The sequence below is a fragment of the Ammospiza nelsoni genome, chromosome 1 (assembly GCF_027579445.1).
Source record: "Ammospiza nelsoni isolate bAmmNel1 chromosome 1, bAmmNel1.pri, whole genome shotgun sequence".
Taxonomy (NCBI): Eukaryota; Metazoa; Chordata; class Aves; order Passeriformes; family Passerellidae; genus Ammospiza; species Ammospiza nelsoni.
In genome coordinates, this window is record NC_080633.1 from 23,161,739 (window position 1) to 23,185,294 (window position 23,556).

Below are 23,556 nucleotides of genomic sequence, written 5' to 3' on the forward strand. Positions count from 1 at the left end.
GCCCATGAGTATTTTTCCACCTAGGTCTATCAGAGTGTTGCTTTCCACAACTCTGCTGTAGCACAGAATAAAAATAATAGCAAGGTACCTTTATATGAACAACATGAAGAAAAATAGCAGAATAAAACTGCTTAATCTCTGCTCCTGCAATTTTAGAGCATTTCTTGTTCAGTAACACATACCTACTGTTAAATTTGGTTTTAAGTTCCAAAATAAGCTGGTTTAAGTTCTTTTCTTACAATATCAGAAAGTTTTCAGTACTCTGTAAGAAACAAAACAGGAAAGATCCTTTGGAATTCAAAGACTGTGTTCTAATAAAAAGCCTAGAAATTAATTATTTTATAGCCTCAGTTCAACTCCAGTGAAAACTCTGTGGGAACCTACAGCTTTTAGTGAAAGTAAAATTATTACTATACCTTACATATCAGAATCAAGTAACTTTTACTCTAGGGGAATTTTGTGTATGAATGCCCTCTTCCACATAGTGGCTCCAAGAGTGACTTTCTCAGCAAAGGTGGTATTTCATGTCTTTCCCACATTTCCACTGTCTGTTCAAACATTTGTGAAGCGGTGGAGTAGAGTGAAGCAGCCAGTTTTTTGTCTTTTTCTAAGAGTTCTTTAATTCCTATCAGTTCCCTGAATTCCTTACACTGGCACAATCTAAGGGGCAGCACAGAGTCTGAGCAAGGGAGAAGTCAGTGCAAGCTGCTGTCTTTAACTCTGTCACCAAGAGTAAAGGCCATGAAACTGCAGCATCAGAGTGCACCACTTGTGGAAGCTATTATTGAAACACAAGAGATAAAACTGAACTTACTTGAAAAATCCTTTCATATAAATTTGAGTTTTGTAAAAAGCAGCAGCTGTAATAGAATTTTGACGTGTGTATAGGGGCCTTCATATATATAAAATATATCCATTCACAGACATCCTAAAGTATGCAGCAGACATATCTAAAGAAAAAGAAAGTATTGCTCTACTGGAAATCCAAGCTGACATATTATTTATTTTGTCTGTTGTCTGTGAGGATGATAACGACAGAAAGGTATGTATCTTTCTACCTTTTACTGTGCAGAAAGTGTCAAAACATATTGTATTTTCTTAAAAGGGAGACTGCTTTTTTGTGTTTTAATTGAAAAGCAGGTGTCAATTGCAGTTCATTGTTAATGAGTCATGTTTCTTGACCCAGCTAAAATATAAAAGCAGTCAGAAATCCACTAGCAAGTGTTGAACCTATTTGATTATTAATTTACATTATTTTGAAATTGATATATGAAAGTGTGTTAAGAAATTAATTAGAACTTTGGAAAAAATGAAAGTCTTTTTTCCTACGTGTACCTCCTGCTCTAACAAGTGGACCAAATTTATTGCAATATAAATATTTACATTTCCCATTTTCCGTTGTATTTTCTTACATGTTTAAATTTAGTAAATATGGCTTTAGAAACATTGCTTTGATTAACATTTCAACAGGAACTATTCAGCTGTGAAGGAATTGATATTCTCGTCTCATACTTAAAGATGGATCCAACGAGGTTATGTAGTGGAATAGGCCACAATTGTCTCCTCCTCAGTGCCCTGGACTGCTTGTGGTTAGTGAAGTATTTTAGCAGCAGTAACTTGGAAAAATGTCAAGTCTTGCATTTTTTCTGCAATGCTATGACCTTTCTCTGCATATGTAGGCCTTTCTTCTGTTTATAGTGTATAAAAATTCTTCATAAAATTTGACTAATTAAAAATTATGCAAAAGAAATGAAATACACTGCATGTAAGATTTTCTAAATATGTATTCAGTGTGACAACCTCACTCCCCACACAGAGTGACCTCCTGACATGCAGAGTTACTCAAGACTTTCTAAGAGAGGCATATGGTTAGAGTCTGTAAATAAGTTTAGAGAGGTAAACAGCAGGCAAGAATAGACCAATATTAGCAAAAACCTATGTAAACATAAGAATTGTCTGTAAACTGGCTATATTGGGCTAAAAATATTTTAAAGATTGCCAGTACATGGGAGGAAAATAAAAATTTTGTTTTAAGGCAGAGGTTGATAAATACATTAAAAATCAAATATGTTTGCTGGGAAAAAATACTGATGCAGGAGATCTCTAGTTTCTCTGTTAATGACCATAGCAGATGAAATAAAGGCGCAACAGCAACATGAACGCTGACTTTATGATCGTTTTAATCTGGGAGAAGCAAACTGTTGCCAAAAAAAGTATTGCTTGACTCACCCCCTTGTTTTTGCTGGCAGAAATACTCATGCAGCCCTACAATAAATCAAATTAGGGACATAACCTGGTTAAATTTTAAACTCGTTTGCTGAGTTAGTTTCAGTTTAAATACATATTCCAATTGATTGAGAGCCTGCCAAATTTGTCAGGCTGCTTCAAGGAAGGTGTGCCACCTGCAGGAGAAGAAAGAGCAGTCAAGCAGGTATATTTAGTTATAGGTGTAAATGAAAGGCACGTGAAACATGATTTTTCTGCTCCCTGAATATTGCATACCAAATGGTATGAAATTCAGTAAAATAAATCTGATGATTGTAGAATGTTCAGAATCATAAAAGTTTTTCTACATAAGGGATATTATTTCTGTTTAAGGTCCTGTGTCATTGGATGTTTCATTGCAGAGGAATCCTTTATTGAGAAGCAGGGTGTTTTTCTCCTTCTGGATTTGTTGGCAGTAGGTATTTTTATTACTGGTTTTGTAGAATGAAAGAGTAGGAAAACAACATGGCAAATTTTGTTATTTTTGTTGCAGTATCTCCTAAGACCGGTATGATACAAAAAACCCAACCAAACAAAACCAAAAAAACAAACAGAAACCAACACAAACAAAAAAAACCCAAGTATATTTAACTGCCTGAGAGATACCCAGATATCTGCTCAGAAATTATTGTATAGGTTTTCCCTGTATCTTTTTTTTCTTTTTTTTTAATACGTATTTGACAGAGGGAGTTTTTATTTTAACAAAATTATACTATTTTTGAAAAGAAAACCCAAACTTTGCTCTCAGTTTGGATGACATCTCTCTTTAGAAAAGCATTTCAGTTCTTCATATTGAAGTTAATAAGAGCACTTGATGGCTTTAACAGTTTTTATGTTTGAAGTTACCTTGCACATATACATTGTGTGTATAGCTACTTCTGTGGATCTTGGACGTGGAGCTGGCACAGACATCTCAACTCTTAGGAAATAAAAATGCACCTTCCTTGGGTCGTTCTCTCCTCATTCACACTGGTTGTGCTGTCAGCCCCTGATGTTCTTGCAGTGCAAGGCTGCAGACCCTCAGAACAGCAGAATCATAGAATGGCCTGGGTTGGAAGGGACCTTAAACATCACCCAGTTCCAGCTCCCCTGGCCATGGGCAGGGCCACCTTCCACTAGGGCAGGTTGCTCAAAGCCACCTCCAGCCTGTCCTATCCAGCCTTCAGGGTTGGGACACCCACAGCTTTCCTGGGCAAGCTGTTCCAGTCCCTCATCAGCCGCAAAGGAAGGAATTTTTTCCCAATATTTAATCTAAACTGACCCTTTCTCAGTTTGAAGCCCTTGCCTCCTCTCAGCTGCTGCCAAAAGATCTGGCCACAAAAGAGAAGGTGTGCTGTGAGGTACTGCTCAGCCTCTGCCTTCAGAGTGCTGTTTCTTACAACAATAAACCTTGGTAACAGCATATGATCCTGGAGCCACACACAGGAATGCATCTTATATGATCCTATCCTCATGTTCCTTGATTTATGGAACTTTGCATAGCAGGATAACAGAAACTTTAAGGATGTACAAGCTTATACACTAATTTTGTGCAAATACTAGTGATTAAAAGCTTGCAGTTACTTGATTTCATAGTACACAATTTCTCAGAAAGAAGACATCAATGTATTTTGAACAGTTTAAAACTTTATTTACTTTATCCTTGATGAAGGTAAGGGACAACAACCTGTGCAATATAATTCTTGGAATCTTGGTTGAATTTTCTGACAACCCTAAAACCGTTTTGCACATGAGTATCTGGCGAGGGAAGAGAGACCGAACAGCAGCAAATGTTCTTGTGCAGTTATGGAGACAGGAGGAGCAGGATTTGGGAGTCAAACGTGATCAAAATGGAAAGATTGTTGGTAAGTTTTGTGATGCACGTGGAACTGTGAGCAGTCCAGTAAAATAATGACATTCTTTGCTCTTGTAGTCTGAATTCTGATGACAGTAAATAACATCATTTATAACTTTACACTATAATTCTTACCAAACCTAAAATATCTTCAGTTTCATTTATTTTTTATTTCATTTTAGTTATTCATTTATTTTCATTTTATTCTGGCCACTATATGGCATTTTCTAGATCAGCTGGGAATGGACCAAGTATTGAACAGAACAATGACCAGCTTTTCTAATGCTAGACAGTTGAACTGCTTAATTTCTTCTACGAAAGGCATTTTATTTTGTTCTATGTTGTAAAAAGAAGTGAGTGCTGTTCTCACAAATTTTTAGTCATGCTGATTAAAATTTCCTGACCCAGATTATGTTCAACTCTTGGCCAAACAATCAAAATTATTTACATGGTGTCTACAAAGTAAGATGGATTTCCTCTAAGTTTGGGATCATACTACTACTTCATTCTTCTACTCTGGTTTTGTGTTTTTGTATTAGACCCCAAGAGACCTGTTATTACCAGCTTCCAGAGACAGCAAAAGGTCATTCCAGTGCCTGCCTGCTGTCCCAGTTTTTCCGTCATGGAAATTTCAGAGAGCATACGGGCAAAAATTTATTCATTATTTTGGAAGCTAGGTAAGACAAATGAGTTGCCTTGTTAGTGTCATATTTGTTATTAAACTGAACTTATAAATAAAGTTTCCATGAATAAAAAAACGAAAGTCAAAGAAAACATGATTCAGCATCAGTACTCTCTAATTGATAGATGCTTGGTCATTATGGGTTTTTTTTAGAGTCCCTCCTTATTAGGATTTTAAGACTTTCCCACTACTTTGCTGCCCCTACCACCAGGAAGAATTTTCTTAGGACTAAACCTAAAATTTGCTTGAAATTCTCTGCAATTTATTTTCCTACACACAATATCACTTTCATATATTTTAGTACTCGTACATTTATTTCTCTAGATTGAGAAAGATATTACTCATTGATTGCATTTTCTAACATAATCTCTTGTTATTCTTGTTTTTTCTGTAGTCTTTCCAATTGAATCAAATTCTTCTTGGTCTGTAGTGTACCAAAGCTGAACACAGTACTCCAACAGAAGCCTCACAGCCATACAGAGTTTATTTACACATCTTGTAAATAAACATTCAGACATAAATGTAACAGTAGCTGTATTCCTGGTGCCATGATATTGTTTGCTCATTCAACTTAGGATGTTGTACAGGTGGCTATTCCTGTAGAGTAGAATGTTTCATTTGTCCTTACTGAATTAAATTCTGTGGTTTTAGATAGTTTTTCAGAGTGGCAAGATTAATTTGCATTTTAATATTTACTTTCAAAGTGTGGCAGTCCCTCTTAATTTTTCATTGTTTGTACACTGAATATGAATACTCATTATACCCTTGTCTTAAAACCTAGACTGAATTCAAGATAAGTGATAAATTCTTCCACATCCATGAGATTTTTTTTTCTGTCTGCAGACAAAAGTTGGGTCTTAGTTTTCAGTAATTCATGTGGATATTAATTTTTTTTCTGTTAATATTTAGCTGCATAAACATTATCTAATTATTTGTTTCAGGGTTTTTTTTAGGCTTATTTTTGTTTTCATGTCCATCCTCTGCAAGATCAAAGATAATTAGTAATTGCTCTGAGATTGCTTGCCAGACCTCTGCTTTACCTAGAGAATGAGCTGGTTTGAAAACATCCTTAGTTTCTCTAATAATCTATAGTTACTTGCTTCTCTGTTGTAGGAGCTCCAGGCTCCTACTAATTTTAGTAATGTTAATTATATTGAATGTTGAATCACAGCTGGATTCTTTACTAAAATAAAAAGGCATAAGATTTTCTTTCAGCTTGCTTCTATATTCACAGATAACCCTCCATGTTAGTTATATACATAGTACTGTCTCCTGTGAAGTACTGAAATTATATGAAATTTGACAATAACATATGGACATATTTTATATTCTTTTATCAGCAACTTCCTGGGTTGCTCCATAACAGCCTGGAAACTAGAAAAGCATTAGTGCTAAATGGTCTTTATTTACAGTATTTCTTAGCTTCAAAACATGATGTAATTATACTCCAGGTAGATGCTACTTTCCCAGTTATCACACAGATGATATGATGAAGTCCAGAAAGATTTGATACTTGATAGACTATATTTACATTTTTTTAATTAAGTGCCATTATCCTTCAGTGTGCAAAAAACCAAATGAAACATAGTCTCAGCAACCATACTTCCCTACCTTATTCTTTTCCACATACTGGGAACATTTTGTAAAAATGGAGTCATGATGCTCAAGGCATTATGCTAAAGACAATAATCTACAAGAAGGAGGGACACCCTCATTTCACAGCTTTTGAACAAAGCACTAGTATAATTTTCCTGTTGGCTAATTCACAGTTAAAGCAAACTTTATGTGCTGAACTGCTGCTGTAGAACCTGTGATCAGTAGACTCAGCTGTTTGTCTGCTTTAATAGAAATCAAACTCTTACCACAAAAGTGTAATATCCAAATGATTGGAAGGCTGACAGAGCCATTAATAAGTAAAGATTTTAGTACAGAGTGAGTATTATAGAGAAACAGGGGGTTTTTGTCAGCAAAAAATGCTCAGGATCAAAAGTGACTGCCTGATGTATGTATGATGAAGATTTTACATGTGTTTATATGACAAATAAGGTTTTTAGAATATTATATTTTAAGATCAATTCACCATACTGATGTGATTAATATTCTTTTAGGTTTTGAAAATTTACCTGGCTTATCTGCTAAGGACGTTGTTACACTTGCTATTATACAACATTATATTGACTTTAAAGTGAGTATAGTTCAAGCAAATAATACTATTGTACCTGCATTCCCAAAAATAGCAAGTATATCTCAGGACACAGCAAAAAAACAACCCTTCAAAAGCTATCCCCTATGTCACAAGGCACCTATAATTTTACATAGTGAAGCCAGTATTCACCAGCAAAAGAAACAATCCCACCTCCAGCATGGCATCAATCACCATCTTCTTGCTTCATATTGCTACAAATGTTTGTGACCACACAGCAAATAAGACTAGAAACTAATGCTAGTTAAAAATAACTCAGAAAAAAATAGTTTTAACTGTTTGCCAGATCAAGACAGGAATGTGCCAGGAGTAAGAAATTGGGGAAGGACTGGACAGTAGGACTGTGTCCTTGTGTCCTTGCACAGTAAGGTCAGTTTAAGGGGACACTATTAAAAATTACATTAAAACCACATTTTTATAGTTTCCTCTGTGCTTTGCTGTCTTTGTCCCTATGTGCAGTATCCATCCAGCCATCCATCCATCCATCCATCCAGCCATCCATCCATCCATCCATCCATTGTAAAGTTAAGAATGGTCTGCCTATAGGGACTACAGTAGGGTAACAAGCTTTGTGAGAGCTGGAGAGCTGTCTTGCTCAAAAAATGCTTTAGTTTATGATAAATTTATGCTTAGGAACAAAGTCTGTGAGAGCTTGCTGTGCTCAGGAAATAGCAAGACTCAGTCTTAGGTTGATAATTCCAACTTCTGTTGATAGCTTGTGTTGCAGTTTGCTCTAATAATGTCTGCAATTTAAGATTTTAAGAAGTAGAAGTAGAACTCAACACTTTGCTCTTGTAAATTGGTAAATTCCTTCAGAATTTCTGTAGTTATCAGCATTCTTGTTGCCCCTCTTTGAATCAAGTTTGGTCTTTGAAAGGCTTAGGGAGGCTTATCATGACTGAATCTGGCATAGTAGTAGTGCAGTCTTACCTTGCATAAAAATTTTAAGAAGTCAAACAAAAATAAGGAGAGATATGGTTGCTCTGTTTTATTTTGAATAATTGGAACTGAAGAATATGATAAATACTGAATATGGTGTATGTTTCACACACAGGTTGGAGAGGTTTGGAGTGAAATATCTGCTGAAATAAAAGAAGAATTCAGGCCTGTCACATCAGATGAGAGAGCCTTGAAACTTATTTCAGAGGTGTCAGAAAATACTGGAAGAATGGTTCTTGGTCTGCAGAATGAAGCGCTTGAAAGACAACACAACCAGGAAATCAAGGAAGAGAAAAAAATTTACAAGGAAGTAAGACAAAGGAGTATTTAAATAAGGAAAGCCCACCTAAGCTTTTTTTCCCATTCTTATGCAGATTTTCTTATTATATAATGTTGAGAATCCTGTGCCTGAACACTGCTTGAAAAGTTTAAATCTGTCTCAGCAGCCAAATTTTAACTTTAAATTAAATTAGGTTAACCTCAGTCCTCCCAGCTTCTATAAATTCCACAGTATTTAGAGAGTAACATGAAAAAATGAAGCAGCATCATCAATGATGCATCAGCAATGGGGTAATGAGAAATTAACATTATTTTACTATAGAGTTGCACTTGTGTCCATCTGTAGCAGATGACAGTACAAAGTACCTATTACAACTACACCTGCTTCTTAAAATGAAATACAAGTCTCTATTATAAGTTCCCTTGCTGAATATTCACAGGTCTTTATTACTTCAGAAAGTAGGGCTTTGTGCTTCCCGGTATGCTGTGAATGAGAAAGTATAGACATTTTCCAGCTTTGGTTATGAGGCACACATTTCATGGTTTTGCTCATCTGTTGTCTCACCCTCTCCTGCTTTCTAAGAAATAAGGTCATTTGGTCCAGTTGTCTGCAATCTCATGATAGTGATTTTGAGGGATTGTCCTGCATTATTATGACAGCACTTTTGTCACCTGAACTTATTCTATTACTTTTACTCCGCATTTGAGAGTGAGAATATACAGAAGGAACTCCTGAAAGAGCTGGGCCTCATCCAACATACATGTTGGAAGAGAGGAAAATTAGTTTGCACAAAAACCTCTTTGTTTACAAGGGCAGTGCATAAGTGCAGTTTTTAAAGGGCAGGTACTTTACTACATTATTGTCCAGTCTCAGGTGAGAGGGATGAGCTAAGGTAGCCAAAGGGGCAGAGCTGAATGTTCTTTTCAAATGGCACAAGCAATGAAATCAGAAGACATCTGATACCAGCATTGTGTTGCATAAATGCTGTAAATCTCATTTCTATTACAGATCCAAGCTACCCTAGTACAGAAAGAAATGGTAGATAAATCTTGGCAAAATTTCTTGGCTCGGACATCGAACTATGAGGCATTGAAGGTAAGAAACCTCATGGAACAAAAAATTTACAATCGTGATGTTGTTATAATAATTATGAAGTTCCAAACACATTTCTTAATGAATTATAAGGATGTTCAAGTAGAAGTGATAGTAAATTTTATATTCACACAGACATAGAAGAAGTAACCGTGAGATGTATTGGAAAAGTTATACAATCTTTGATTCTTCTGACTACAACCACAAATTGGGGATCAGCATTGTCACTTGCAATTGAGGAGTGGGTGTATATATGTGTTTTTCTTCTAAAACTGCTGAAACTATGAGTCTGTTTGTTCTTACTTTTCTTTATTTTTTCTAATTCTTCATTCTCTTTTTTAGAACAGCAAACATCTTTCAAGATGGGAAATATTTTATGATGAAAGGAGTTTCTTCTAGCAATATTGTCACTTTCCCAAAACAACGTAAAAATATTAGGGTCCTGGTTTGGCAACCAGACTAAGTTGGAAAATGAATGAAATCAGACTTAAAAGAAAAGCTTTTGCAGATAAATTTAATTTTTCTTCATTTCCCAAAGGACTTGCAAAGGAGAACAATTTTCTTTCTATGCAAGCGTCTTCCTGGCCTGTGGAAAGATGTATACTAGAATTAGAAATTAAAAAGGGACAGAACAACTACAGACTCATTAGTTTTAACTGAGTTAAACTGAGAAGCAGTTTTAGGCACATGGGGAGGAAGGAGGTTGGTATAGACTGTCAAGAATTTACCAAGGACAAATCATGCCTTGCCAATACTGCTGTGTTCTGTGATAAAATTATTTGTTCTGGAAAAAGAGGAAGGGGATGCCTATTCCCTTGGCTTTAGCAAGGTTTTCAGCATGGTTCTGTGTAGCATTTGTGGTCAAAATGGGAATACACGGAGTAGATTACATACAGGTCAACTGCAAGCTGTGGGAAAAACTGGCTGGATTGATGGGCTCTAAAGGACAGTGGTCAGTGATTGAAGTTTCAGTAGTGGTCAGTTTTGAGTTATATTCCTCTGAGTTAATTATAGGGTTGATAATACAATGTTGATTTAACATTTTTATTAGTGACTTGGATCTTGAATCAGTATCCATCCTCATCAAGTTCAACGTGTAATGCCTCATCCCAGGAACTGTTTAAGGCCAGGTTGGATGGGGCTCTGAGCAACCTGGTTTGGTGTCCCTGCCTATGGCATGGGAGTTGGAACTAGATAAACTTTAAGGTCCTTTCCAACCCAAATCATTCTGTGATTCTGCAGTTCTGTGACACTGAATGGAGGAAGCAGTCCACATGCTGGGAGAAACTGGATGGATGGGCTGACCAAAAGCTCATGAATTTCAGGAAATGAAAATGTGAAGTCATTCACCTGGGATGTATTGAGACTGTGTTGAGATGCCTCAGTAGAGCTGGGTCTGCCTGGAGAGGCAGCTCTGTGCCCTGTCTGGGGTGAAAGCTGAGGCAGCAGTGTGCTCTTGTGGCCACGGAGGCTCGCAGCACCAAGGGCTGCATTGCACAGAGCACACCCTGCAGGTCACAGCAAACAGGGATTCCCTTCCCACCCTTGCACTGCCATGGCCATTTAGTCTGGCTTTGGGTGTTCAGTACAAAAAAGAGTAAAAAGACAGGGGGAAGGTACTTACAATTAGAGGCAAATAGAATTATAACCTGATTTATTTTGTCACGTTGTTTGTATATGTTCAAATGAGTGCAAATGACACAATTAATGTAGATTAAAACTATTTTACCTTTTTTTCTGACTATCTTTAGAAAGCAAAAATGCATCAGAAAACATTAATAGAGGCTTCCAGATCTAAGGCAAAGCTTCACAGTGGACCAGAACATTCTACTGATATTCCAAAACTCCATACAACAGTAAGTAATCCTTAATAACACTGTTTTTTTTTCATAAATAGGTAAGTGGCTGTATACATGCTGCTGCTTACTCTTTCTTTAATAATGTTTATGTTGACAAGCTCCAAGTACATAAGAAAGAATCTGTATCTTCTGCAAATCACCACTTCCCATTCTGACATAGCCTTAGACAAGCACTTGGTCAGAGTGAGATTCAGATCTGCAGATTACTCTGAAAAAGTGTGGGCAAGATGGGCCTTCTGCTATGTGACATGTACCTGTCGTGAGACAGCCATTCATGATAACCTTGCTGAGGTTAAGACCTCCTCCTTTCATTGTTGAGTACATCTGTGCAAGCTTTGATACATACATGGAGGTGTCCTTTATCAGTACCATGTCCCTGACTGCCTGGAGATACACCACTTGTTGCATCTGCAGAAACCATTTTGTTCTCATTTCTATCAGTTAATTGGAGTGTGAGAAAATAGAAAGCCTTTGTTAAGATCTAATTCACACCTAACAGCATATTTAGATGTTGAGTTTTGACAAAACATGGGGTAATCCTCAGTTCCAATAAACTGTTTTTGAGCTAACTGGATTATTTCTATGTAAGCATCACAGCTAAGGAGGGTTTAAGGGGGATAGTTTCTTTGTTGCTTATAAGTTACTCTTACATGTGAGGAAAAATGAAAAAAATAAACATGAGGTGCTGTTTTCAAACTTGTATGAAGGTAAGAGATTCTATTTTGGGCTCTCTGGCATGAATAATAATGACAACTAAGGTGGCTGCAAATTGAAAAAGAAAAGAGAAGGTTCATGTTTGAAGTGATGGAGAAGCAAGGAACCTAATAGAAAGCAAGAGGATTGTCTCAGAGTGCTGGACTAGGATTTTTCCCACATTATCTTAAACTTCAGAAAGATATAGAAAGACACATCTGGGAATGCAAGATGAAGTGGGCTGAAACACTTATTTAGGTACTTGCATAAACAATAGTGAGGCTGTTAAACAGCAATATTTTGCAGAAAGTATCTGAAAACTTTTTACATAAGCATGAGTAATCTGGAAATTGTTAGTGGAGAGAAATATATTGTCAGATTTTATTTTAAAGGCTTGAACCTCAAGCTCTGAATGTTCATATCTTAGAGGGAGAGCATTTAAAAAGAAAATACCTTCATGGTTCTACAATCAATATTTCAATAACAGTAGATAAAAACAAGGAGAAGATTAGTCAATTTTGCAGAATAGGTGTATTGAGAAAACAAATGTATCAGCAACATCATATAACATTCCACAGGTACTTTGCTTAGAAGAATTACAAATGACAGACATGGCTGGAAAATTTTTAATGCAACAATCTGCCTAACACTCTCAGCAGGGAGAGATGAAGATTAAGCTAAGATGGTTATTGCAAACCAGTCATGGTCAGCTAATCAAACATGTGAGCTACATGCATGCAAGGAGTTGTATTTTTTTTTCAGTAGGTCATGATTAGAAGACAGAACTGTTACTCAAGGATATTTATTCCAAGACTCCCAACCTATTCAATATAAAGAGTAGTAATGAGTCTGGAAAGGATATGTGTCTTTCAGTCTTGGAGATTTCCTGGAGCAGTAGTTCTATACAATTGCATTTTGAGAGAAAGAGGGCCCGTTCTTTTTTTTTTTTTTCCTTATTTGGAGTAATAAGTAATAATTTATAGTGGAATTCTGAGGTCACAGACTGTGGCTGACATCCTATACGAATCCAAATAACATTGTACAGCAAACTTCTATTGGATAAAGGCTTGATTTTCTTTTTTGCAATTCATAAATCAGACTGGAAGGCAGAAAAGCAAAGCATGTAACAGCACCCACTGAAAAAACACTCTCTCCTTTCTTTTGTATTGATGGAAACAAACTGTCAATTTAGTATAAAGGATAGTTTTAGTGGCCCTCAGAAACCTGAGGGCATCTCCACCAACTGAATAATATTTTCAAAAGGCAGTTCATGATTTAACTCTACTCTCATTTTAAATGCTAGCATGAGAGTTAAGCAATGTATTTATTTTGTATTTCAGGTTGCACCTGGTCGCTGTGTAACTGTGGAAGGGCTTTGTCAGGAAGGGCTGCGGGCTGATACAGACCCTGCTCTTAGAAAGTCCACTGTTGGTAGAGCCATCAGAAACAATCAAAAGAGATAAAACTTTGGACTCAGTCAAGAAAAAATCAGTACCTGTAGAATAGATGCTGTTCAAAGAGTGGTATATTAATACATAGTTACCTCTGTGTAGATACAAGATAAAATCTGTTTTCAATTACTTGAAAAATTGTTTAGAACATCAAAAGAGTAAAATTATATTTTCTCTTAATTATATAATACAGGGATGTTTTATTAATAAAGTCCCCTGTACAGGATGGTACAAAGGTATGTTAGTCTAGTGACTTTGTGTGCTAATATCCACTGTCAACAGGTCCACTATTTTAATTTCCTGACACATTCCATACATTGCAGTTTAAGCATCTCATTGAACAGGGTCATAAATCTTCACATAAACACATTTGATTCTTCATTTTCTTGAATACCATACCCACATGGTTTTTGTCCAAGCCCATTCTGTTTCTGAATTGCCACTTTTAGCATCAGGACTTCTGACATCCAAGTTTTCATCTAAACACTCGCTAAGGAGCTTGTTTGTGCCAGCAGTTTCTCCCAGCCTGTTGGAGAGGCCTGCTGGAATGTCCTTCTCCATTTGGGTTGCTCACAACTCTTTAACTGATCTTACTAATCTAATAATTGTTGGGCTCTTATCCCCGTTGTCTCCAGAAAGAATTCATTTTCTTCCACCTTTGCACCTCTAGAATGCCTACACGAACTGGTGAGCAGCAGACCTCTGTGTAGATGACTCAATTTCTGAGCTATTTTCTTTTTTAATTTGGCCAATGCCAAAATTCACTGTTTTACAATAGCACAAGACTCCCTGAGGCTCTTAATTCTAAAACCATTTGCTGTCCAGTGCTATGGCATAAATTTTTGTGACATTGCAAGCTTTTATGCCGTGACATACAAACTGGCACTTAGTTTGTCTTTTTTGCCTGTCACCAATATCTTGAGAAAAGCACAAACTTTTGTTTTTTTAACTGCCAGCTTAAAAAAAAGGAAATAAATTTGAGCTAAACATACTCCAACTCACTTTTTTTTTACTTCCTGAAAGAGGGATGGGATAGGGTGTGTGTATAAATGTATCTTCAAAATGTTTCTCACACAACAAGACAAACATAGAAATAGTGGCATTAAAAATAAAGGCAAATACTTTTGTTTCAAAACTGACTACCTAAATTCTATAAAAAGAAGAACCCTAAGAAACTAATTACATAAAATAAAACATACATATGAAAAATGATATTTGACATTTAGAAAAACCTCTATAAATGCATTTTCCAAAAATCAGAAAGATTTTTTTTTATGGGCAGGTCTGTTACACCCTTGTTGAGTAAGAAGGTCATCACATTGTAGAGTAGAAAAGTCATCTAATACTTAGAGAAATTAAATTGAGTTGTGCTAATTTAATTTAACTTTTTATGGTGACCCTTTGCTGACTTATAATTTTAGCTATTATCTAATTTAATTATTACATTTTCCCAAGACTATCTGTATAAAGTTTGTTTTATTAAACTAGCCTATTTTTATTTCTTACCTGCCTACAAGAAAAGTTAGCCAAGGTATATAAAGATTCTCTAACTGAAGTCCTGTGTCGAATAGTTTTGCTCAGTTTTTTATGTTTACATTTCTCTGACAAGGCTAATAAAGCCTTGCTGCTTTATTACTGGTTTAGAGGATGTGTGGTCTGTTGTCTTTTTACAATTAAAACCAAATTATACATATTTTACTAGGAGACCAAAGACTGTGACGTTTGGAGGGGTTTTTACTTGCTTTTTTACATGCACATATGTGAATGTGTAGGTGACTCATTACTACTGGCAGCAAGGCAAAGGCTCATTAAAAAAAATGTAGAGGACATGTAAGTCCTCCCAATTTCTGAGCAAAAACTACAGCAATACACTGTAGCCAAGGTATGGATAAAGAACCAGAAATCAGTTTTGCTTTTGCAAAAGTCACAGAGTGGGCCTCATGGCATTCTCCCACAACTGTATTGTTTCTGCTATAGACACCCTGACTGTAAATGAGCAGCTGCAAATGCAAATGCTCTTGGTAATTAAGCATTGATGTTAATTAATAATGACTGGAGAATGAAGGGGACAGAATTTCCCCAAATAGTTACATTTGTCCTTCATAAATCAGTACTGACACAAGCAGCACACAGCACAAACAGCATTTGATTTTGTCAGACAGCCATGGACCATAGTTTGGCTGTTGCAGGGAGAAACATTCAACACCCAGGAAGCTGGGCTTGCTGTCCCTGCTGTAACCCAGGGGTGCAAAAAGAGGGGGTAGTGGTGGAAGGAGAAATAATCCCATCCCTCATGCTGACAGGCCAGGAGCAGTCAGCTGTGGAAAGCCAGAGATGTACACCATAGTATGTCCACCTGGAATTTGTTTCACTGCTGCTGCCACCTGGGGTTCGTAATCACCTGCCCCTTTGGCAGACAGCACAGGGTGACCAAAGCAATTGATTGTTCAAACATTCTGGAAGCAATTATGGTGGATGCTAAGCACTTTAGTGTCTTATAGAAAACTAACTAAAACAGACTTAGTGCCTGAAGAAGGATGAAACTTTTAAAACTGCATAAGATGCCTTGCTCTGACATTCAATTAAAATAGGAAATAGTAATAGAGGAAACAATCCCTTTAAAATGTTATTATACTTTAACACTTCCGTAGGTGATCAGTGTAGGTGAACAAGGGGCATTTTTTAATATTGTTTATGCCAGTTAAAACTTGTGTTGTAAATGCAATGCAGTACACAGCTTTATCAACTGGATACTGCTGGGGCAGGTTAGATAATTGCTCTCAACCTGCTGCTCATCATAACATATCAATTCCTGAAGTTGCTATGTTTGGGTGTGTAATAACTCCATCTGCTCAAAACTGTTATTTCTATCAGGAACAAAGTGATGTTCATGTTCATGGGTCAGAAAAATCTCTCACTACTTTTGTACCTTCTCCAGAATACTGTAGGAGATACATTTTAGAAGATGCAGTTCAATATTGTATTTACCTAAATGAACATTTACAAGTCTATGAGACTTGTTGGATATTTTACAAACTATATATGAGCTTGGCATTCTGTGGGATGGATTTCTTGTTCCTTATATATGCTTTTACAGCATGAGTACTATTTCCTAAAATAATTAAAAGCAACTGTAATCTCATAAAAGTCTAAAACACAACAGGGACTGAACAAGCTGCATTGCCCAAGGAGTAAAGCAGAGAACAGTCAGCATTTCTTAGGATTTTTTATGCTCAGAAGAATTGGATTTAGGAGGCAGTTGACCTCCTTGAATTATTTTATCCATGCTCAATGGTTTACACTGAGAGCAGCAGTTGAATCAGCCCGTCCCTCTTCTGAACCACTTGGTGCAATGACAGGGATGGGCTGCATCACCTTATTTGCTGTCTTGTGTAAAGCATGTCACATAGTAGTGGCATCAAATAACATATTAATAGGCAAGAAAGCTACTGCTATTCAGACCTTGCTGCTTAGAAAAATACTTTAATTAATCCATAGCTTAGTCTAAGCAATGATAAAATACAAAGTCTAGACTGCACAGGATATTACAATGAGCATAATCCTTCCCTTTAGCTTAATGTCCCACCTCCTTCTTTTTTTCTTTTTTTCTTCAGTTCTTAAGGTTAATAGTATGTGCAAGACAATTTATAAAATAAATTTGTTCACATTTTCTCAGTTGCAGAATGTATAGAAATTTGGGTTTCCATCAAAATTAACTTTTAAAAAGAGAATTATTGGAAAATACATGACTCTATAAAAATATGATACATCCAGACTTTAAAGTTTATGTGGGAAAACAAATGTGTTGACTCAGAACATATTCACACATGGAGGGAGGAAAAGGCAAGCTTAGTAGACTGCAAGACAGGAAAGCAAAAGGGACAGTGTGGGGGTTCATGTACTTATCAGTTTAGGAGTGATTAAGTACTTTATACAAAAAGAAAAGAAAAAAAAAGGGTTGAACCATGCCAAGGGATTTCTCCAAATATCTACAATACATATTGTGATTTTGTGCTCCTTCGTTTTGATGTTGCCTTGTTTAAGTATCTTCATTTTCTCTCCTTTTGGCCTAAAATGGATTGGTGAAAGCAGACCCTGCAAGATTATGAAAGACAGGTAGTTATTGTCCAAGCAATATATTAGAAATGCTATGATTAAATATTCTTCATGTTCATTCCAAGAACCTGAATCATCTGACAGGATACATCAGAAAAAAGCCTATTGCTGAGGAGGAATGAGGTCAACAGATCTAGGAGTGGTTAGTAAGATGTAAAGTCACCTACATGATCTCAGTTCAGACTCTAACCCGATCATGATGACCAGACCCTGTAACTGTTTAATGATTCACAGTGACCATGACATCACATTATATGTCAGTAGTTTTACTGGGAAAAATAGGACTCAAACCATCAGGGGTTTGAACTTCCCTTCTGCAGAACAATGAATCCCCAAAGCTGAGTCTGAACTCCTAATACCAGGAAACTTTGAGTATTGTAATTACTTATCCATGTGTTGTCATTTATATGCACACTGTGATAAACAGACAATGCAGCATCCATTTCCACACACTTCCACATGCATACCCAGTATTTTTTACACTTTGTTAAATATAGAAATGTGGTACTCTTAACTACCAGTGTCTCGTGTATTGTGAAAGTAGCTACCGTTGAAAGATGCAAACACTTTTGACAAGTAGAGACAGAAAATTGGAAATTAGTGTATTGAGCTGTCTAAACAATGAAGGGTGAGGATGGAGCATTGGTTCAGTTCAATATTAGTACCATATCCTATAACTATAGTTACCTCCTAAAGTTCTGTGTGAGTACGTGGAAGAATATTTGGGAGATGTTAATTGTCTTCTGCCCATTCCATGGGATCTCGAGAGCACACAGTCTACATACATGTCCCAGAAGTTCTGGGCTAAATCATTGAAGAGATCATTGTGCTTGGGCTTAGGGGATTCCTTTAGGAACATCATGAAGTCCCAGAGAGCAATGACTGTATCTGCTACCTTGAGTTTCTTCATTTCCACCAGCCCATGGGACGATACCTCCCAACACTGATGGTCAATCTCACGCAGGCTTTGAGGAGTTTCTTTTTGATACTCTAGATTGGCATAAACCAAATTCACTAATAACATACAGCCCAGCTGAAGACACCACCATCGTTTCCACACAAATTCCATACTTGAAGAAGATACCTGAAAAGAAGTGAATAAAATCACTGTGATTCTGACATTATATAGTTCATTGTCACATAACTCTCATGGGTACCCCAAGAGATCATTTAGAAGAGATCATTTTATTCAGAAAAATACCTTTTTACCAAACAGTGGAATAAATACCAGTCAATGAGCCCTAATGCTGGAAGCTAGTTTTGCACCTTGAAATTGTTAATGCCATTTAGAATATGAAAACCCAAAGCAAAAAGTTACAGCCAATGTCAGAACTGCTCTTTGAGACCAGCACTTCTTACCTTAACCTCCTGTGCTTAGATTGTCAGTAAAATCAGGTTAATATCAGATGCTTAAAGAGTCCTAGTGGTATGCTATTTTAAGTTACTGCAAACAAATAACAATTGTAAACAGCCAGTCTTTCATGGAAAGTCTGACTCAGAAAGATGGTAATGAAGGAATGGTAAATCAGACTGTACAGTGTATTGGGTGAGTGTAGGCATGCTATGAACTCATTCAGCAGCTGTTGCTTCCAAGAATGGAGGAGGTAAAATTCCTTTTTGGCTTATATTAGAAAATTAAGTAAGATTTTGGCATTATTTGGCATTATTATTTCTAGTATATATGGAAAACAGAGAAAGTATCTGGAGAATTGGAGATGGAAAGAGCAATAAAACAGGAGGCATAATAAGAACTTCAAATGCTACAGAGAATGTATTCTTTACCATACAGAGATTCCCCCTAGGAAAAATGCAGTCTTCCTATGATGTGTATTCTATATCCTTGAATAAAGTTTAAACAGAACAGCACTGAAACACCTGATTATTTTTTTTAATTCAGTCCCTTTTATCAAGATAAAGTGCAGAGGAGCAGGAGAATAAACATAAAGAGAAAACAAATCAAACGAAAAAGACAAGCATAGGAAGAAGTCTGAAAAAAACTCAGTCAAAACTTTCAGACAGTGCCCCTTATTTTGGTATCCTGAATCAATTCCATTTTAAGTAGTTGGTGCCATGCTTATTCTCACAGTTTCCAATTTGGAGTGTAAAATACAATTACAAAAATGATGTGAGGTTTTGTACAGAAAAAAGGCAACATTTTGGGCAGCTGTGCAGATTTTACTAGGAATTTGGCCAGAATTGCAAGTGTGCTCTTCCACTCAAAATATCTCTGGTCACTGTCAATATTAAAAGCTAGTCTGTGATATCTTCAATATCACATTGTGTTAGCACATTGTGCTAACACACTGACATCCTTTCTGCAACTCCTACTGATGGAATTAGAGAGGGAATAATCCATAGATCATACAACATTTATGTGGAATGTCTGTAAGAATACAGAGTTGGGTTGACACCATGGAGTTCACAGTCACACCAAACTGGGTCAGAACCAGGACAGCTTGAAATAGGCCTTTTTGCTGTGGCCTCAGGGTCCTGGGATGATTTTTAGTTTGAATGTGTAATCAGTCACACTGCTGCAGCCACCTGAGGTCCCTAATCACGTATTCCTTTACTTCAGCTTCTGAACCCAAGGAACTGAGCTGGACAGATACCCTCCAACTTAGCTCCTTCCTAAAAGCCCAGGCAGCTACATTTCAACAGGCAGCAGGATTACCTGCCTCAGCATCCTGAGAGTTTATCAGCATGCATTACTTTTCTTCTTTGGGTTCTTAGAAAACTGGTTCCAGCAAACAAGCAAGGATGGAAATGCTTCTCTTCTCATTTCCACTTAGGCACCAGCGTTCAGAGGAAGGACACACTGGCAATTTCCTACAAAGTAGGAAAACGGCAGCCAGGAAACAACCAACATTTTCAGTTGTTCTGATTTCATGTTTTAATCCAGCTAAAAACTGAAATGCTAAAGGCCCATTTGAACAGCACAAACAGGAGCAGAGAACACAACAAACGTCAGAGACTTTGAACTAGTAACCCACTATTCAGCACAAGAGAGAGGAATTTCACAGAGGCAGTAACTAAAGAGCCACAGCAGAAGTTGTACTTACAGTCTTTGAGCGAGGAGATGGAAAGCAGTAGCCTTGAAAAAGAGAAGTCAGCCACTTGGAGATAAAGAGAGACATTCATGGGAGGGCTGCAAGTGCCTGGCAGCTGCTGGATGCTCCGAGGATGCCGAGGTTACAGTGCACAGGGACGGCTGTGCCACTGGCAAGGCAGCAGCAGCAGCTGAGCTCGGGTCGGGGGAAGGGTGGAGGGAGCTGTGGCAGCCCCACCTCTCTCTGCAGCAGCGCCCAGCGTCAGCCCAGCCTGGGCTGGGGCATCACCTGCAGACACTGCCCTCGGGGAGGGGCAGAGGGCTCTCGGAGGGAGGCAAACATAATGGATAGCAAGTCCTAATCAGGAACAGGAACACTCTCATCTAATAAACTCCCATCGTAAACCTAGCTTTCCATGCACGTTCTCGTTTGCCCACCAGAACATGCAGGGACAGTGTTCAAAGTAATGAAAAAGAACAAATATGTGGTAAAATTGGGTCTGCTAAGGGTTAATCACAACATGATTTGGTGGAGTTCAACATGACAGGAACAGTCAGATAGTTTTTTCAAGTAGAAATTTAGTAATTTCTGTCAAAAATCAAAATATAGAATGTTTAAGCACAAATACAAATCTGCCCTGAAATGACAGTGTCGTGAACATATTATAATGTTCATGTTATTACATATTGTAATGTTCACAATAATTTTGTATTTTCTGGAAGCCTTACCAGCTAAGCTATGTCAACACTGTTTCAAAATCTTGCTTCAAAAAGTATGGCATGTTTGAACCTACCTAACTAAATAGAAGGAAATATCTGCAAGACAGGAATATAGTTAGTTTATCTCTGAACTCGTTGTATCATTGAAAGGAGCTAAAGCTCTGTTAGAGGCAATTATTCCTTGAAATTCTAAGGCAATGTTCATAAAAAAGAAATTAAAGTGTTAGAAAGACTTCACAAAGAACTTACCTTTAAGTGAGCTCCTTTGTATCACTAATAAAAAACAGCATTCAGTAAGTTTTCAAGTTAAGAAAATGTTCCCTTTTTGTTTGGTTTATGCACTATCAAACTTATTAGTGTTGTCAATGTCACAGTGAAACTGCCAAAATTTCAAAGGCATTTTAAGGCATGTAAAGAGGTGGGCAGTTCCACAGCTGCTTGGCTGTTTCAATGCCTTCTCATTTCATTTCTGTTTAAAACATCTAGGTGTAGCACAGGCTACTGGTGCAAACACAGTGATTTTCCTTCTACTCCAACAGCCACGGAATGCAGCCTTTCATCATATTTCTTCATCCTATAAATTCATTTTTATCACTCTCCTCTTTTCCTTTTTCTAGTTAAATCCACCATTTTAGTCCTAAAACATGGTACTTGCAGAACACACCTATAGAAATCAAAACGCTGAGGAATAGATTTTTGTTGGGAAAATCTTTTCAAATAAAAATACTTCTTTTAAAATGTCACCTCGTCAACAATGTTCTCTTAGGAATCTACATGAAGATTCAATGATAATGTCTTAAAAAATCCCATCTCTATGTGAAAAAGGTTCTGAAGGCTGACTTCTCTATTTTTATTTTCCTTTCTGATGTTATCCACTTTGTCATTCATGCAGTGAGGGATCATCACCTGTGGGGGAATGCCACCTGGAACAAGGATGAACCCATGAATTAAAGTTAGCAGAGATCAAAATGGAAACTAATAATCCTGTGAAATGTTACATGAAGTTTGTAGGATGGAAGCATTATGAAGACAGTCACTGATCATGTTTATTAAGTTAATCACCTAAATTTCTATTTCAGAACAAGAAAAGTCAAGGAAAGTCAAGAAAAATCAATCTGTGACCAACTTTGTAACATCTAACATATCTGAAAGCTACATAAAAGCTTGGGCTGAAGGGGAAATCCTTAAAGCAGAGAACATATCCATGTACTTTGGAAAGGTGTTTTTTTGAGATAATGACTAAATGTAAATGGGATTTAGAGAAAAACTGTGTTGTGTTCTTAATTCTGCAGGGCTTCCAAAAAAATTCCAAAGCTGCAGCATACAGCATAGAGCTTACATATAAACCCAAGGACTCCAGCACAGCTGCTTGACACTGAGTTTTATTAGATGGCTCATATGGCTTATAGTAAAAGTATCTATTTATGTGATTTTTAATTTTTTAGTTGATAGGTTTAATCTGGGCAAAATAAAATGTTTCCCTCAAAATTCTTCCAGCAGTGATACCTTCCCATGGCAGGTGTGTTAAACTGTTGTACTTCTATTTATTCCTTCCATTATGACAGCTGAAGTGCTTCCATCTAGTGGGACTTTATGGTACTGAAGAGTGTACCCTTGCTGTTGGGTAAATCTCTCTTTATCTTTCCCCATAAAACTGTAAAATTAATACATCAATATTTTACAATATTTGGACCTTGGGTATGTTGGTGAAGTTATTTCTCTTGATTAAAAAGACCATTATGCAAACTTACCAGCTATGTGCACGTTCAGAAAGGCAAGGAAAGAAAAAACAACTTTCATTTTTTGACTACTTCAACTCTATGTTAAATAAAACTGTATTGCTAAAATATTTCTGCTTATTTTCTACATATTTCCATCTAATTTAATTCTTTTCTAGACTGAGAAAAAGTCTGAGACTGACTGGCTTGCATCACATAAAGCAAATTTCAAAAATCTGCTGGTGGAAGTTCTAAAATTGTTGGGGGAAGAGATTTTATGGCTTCTTCTTGTTAGAGTTGATGACAGTGCACTACTTAGTAATTTATACCATGAGAGAAAAGAAACAGAGGGGTGAAACGGTGATTTGAGTAGTGGTACCCCTGTGATTTTCAAGCAATCATATACAAATATGTGAAGTACACAGTAAAAATGAAAGAGCAGGAACTGAAGCATTACTTATCATGAAACTCAGAATATGCATTGACTATATATAAGTCAGTTTGGAAAGCTTTAAAATGCTCCCAGCCTTTTGTGACTGAATTATATATATATATATATCTGTGACGTAGGCACACTTGTTCATAAACAGGATTGATTCACTGAGGATAAAGAATTGAGTCACCTTCTGCATCACTGATTAGCAGCTTCTGAAGTAAA

At 36.8% G+C, this 23,556-nt stretch overlaps 2 protein-coding genes across 2 annotated transcripts in view; one reads left to right on the plus strand and one right to left on the minus strand.

Annotated features, from left to right (window-relative positions):
• Positions 1-23,029, plus strand: part of CFAP69 (cilia and flagella associated protein 69) — a 37,193-nt gene extending 14,164 nt beyond the window's left edge. The window contains exons 14-23 of the mRNA XM_059479869.1: positions 924-1,042; positions 1,471-1,589; positions 2,599-2,680; positions 3,917-4,109; positions 4,639-4,776; positions 6,890-6,966; positions 8,039-8,233; positions 9,212-9,298; positions 11,047-11,151; positions 22,260-23,029. Coding sequence (XP_059335852.1) covers positions 924-1,042; positions 1,471-1,589; positions 2,599-2,680; positions 3,917-4,109; positions 4,639-4,776; positions 6,890-6,966; positions 8,039-8,233; positions 9,212-9,298; positions 11,047-11,151; positions 22,260-22,301 — 1,157 coding nt within the window. The 3' untranslated portion in view covers positions 22,302-23,029. The remainder of the gene's footprint in view (positions 1-923; positions 1,043-1,470; positions 1,590-2,598; positions 2,681-3,916; positions 4,110-4,638; positions 4,777-6,889; positions 6,967-8,038; positions 8,234-9,211; positions 9,299-11,046; positions 11,152-22,259) is intronic.
• FAM237B (family with sequence similarity 237 member B) lies at positions 17,368-20,584 on the minus strand. The gene is made up of 3 exons (XM_059479711.1): positions 20,474-20,584; positions 18,102-18,498; positions 17,368-17,393 (listed from the first exon to the last, which is right to left on the minus strand). Exons 1-3 carry the CDS (start codon positions 20,546-20,548, stop codon positions 17,368-17,370), a joined length of 498 nt encoding a protein of 165 aa, XP_059335694.1. The 5' UTR covers positions 20,549-20,584.
• Positions 23,030-23,556: the final 527 nt, after the last annotated feature.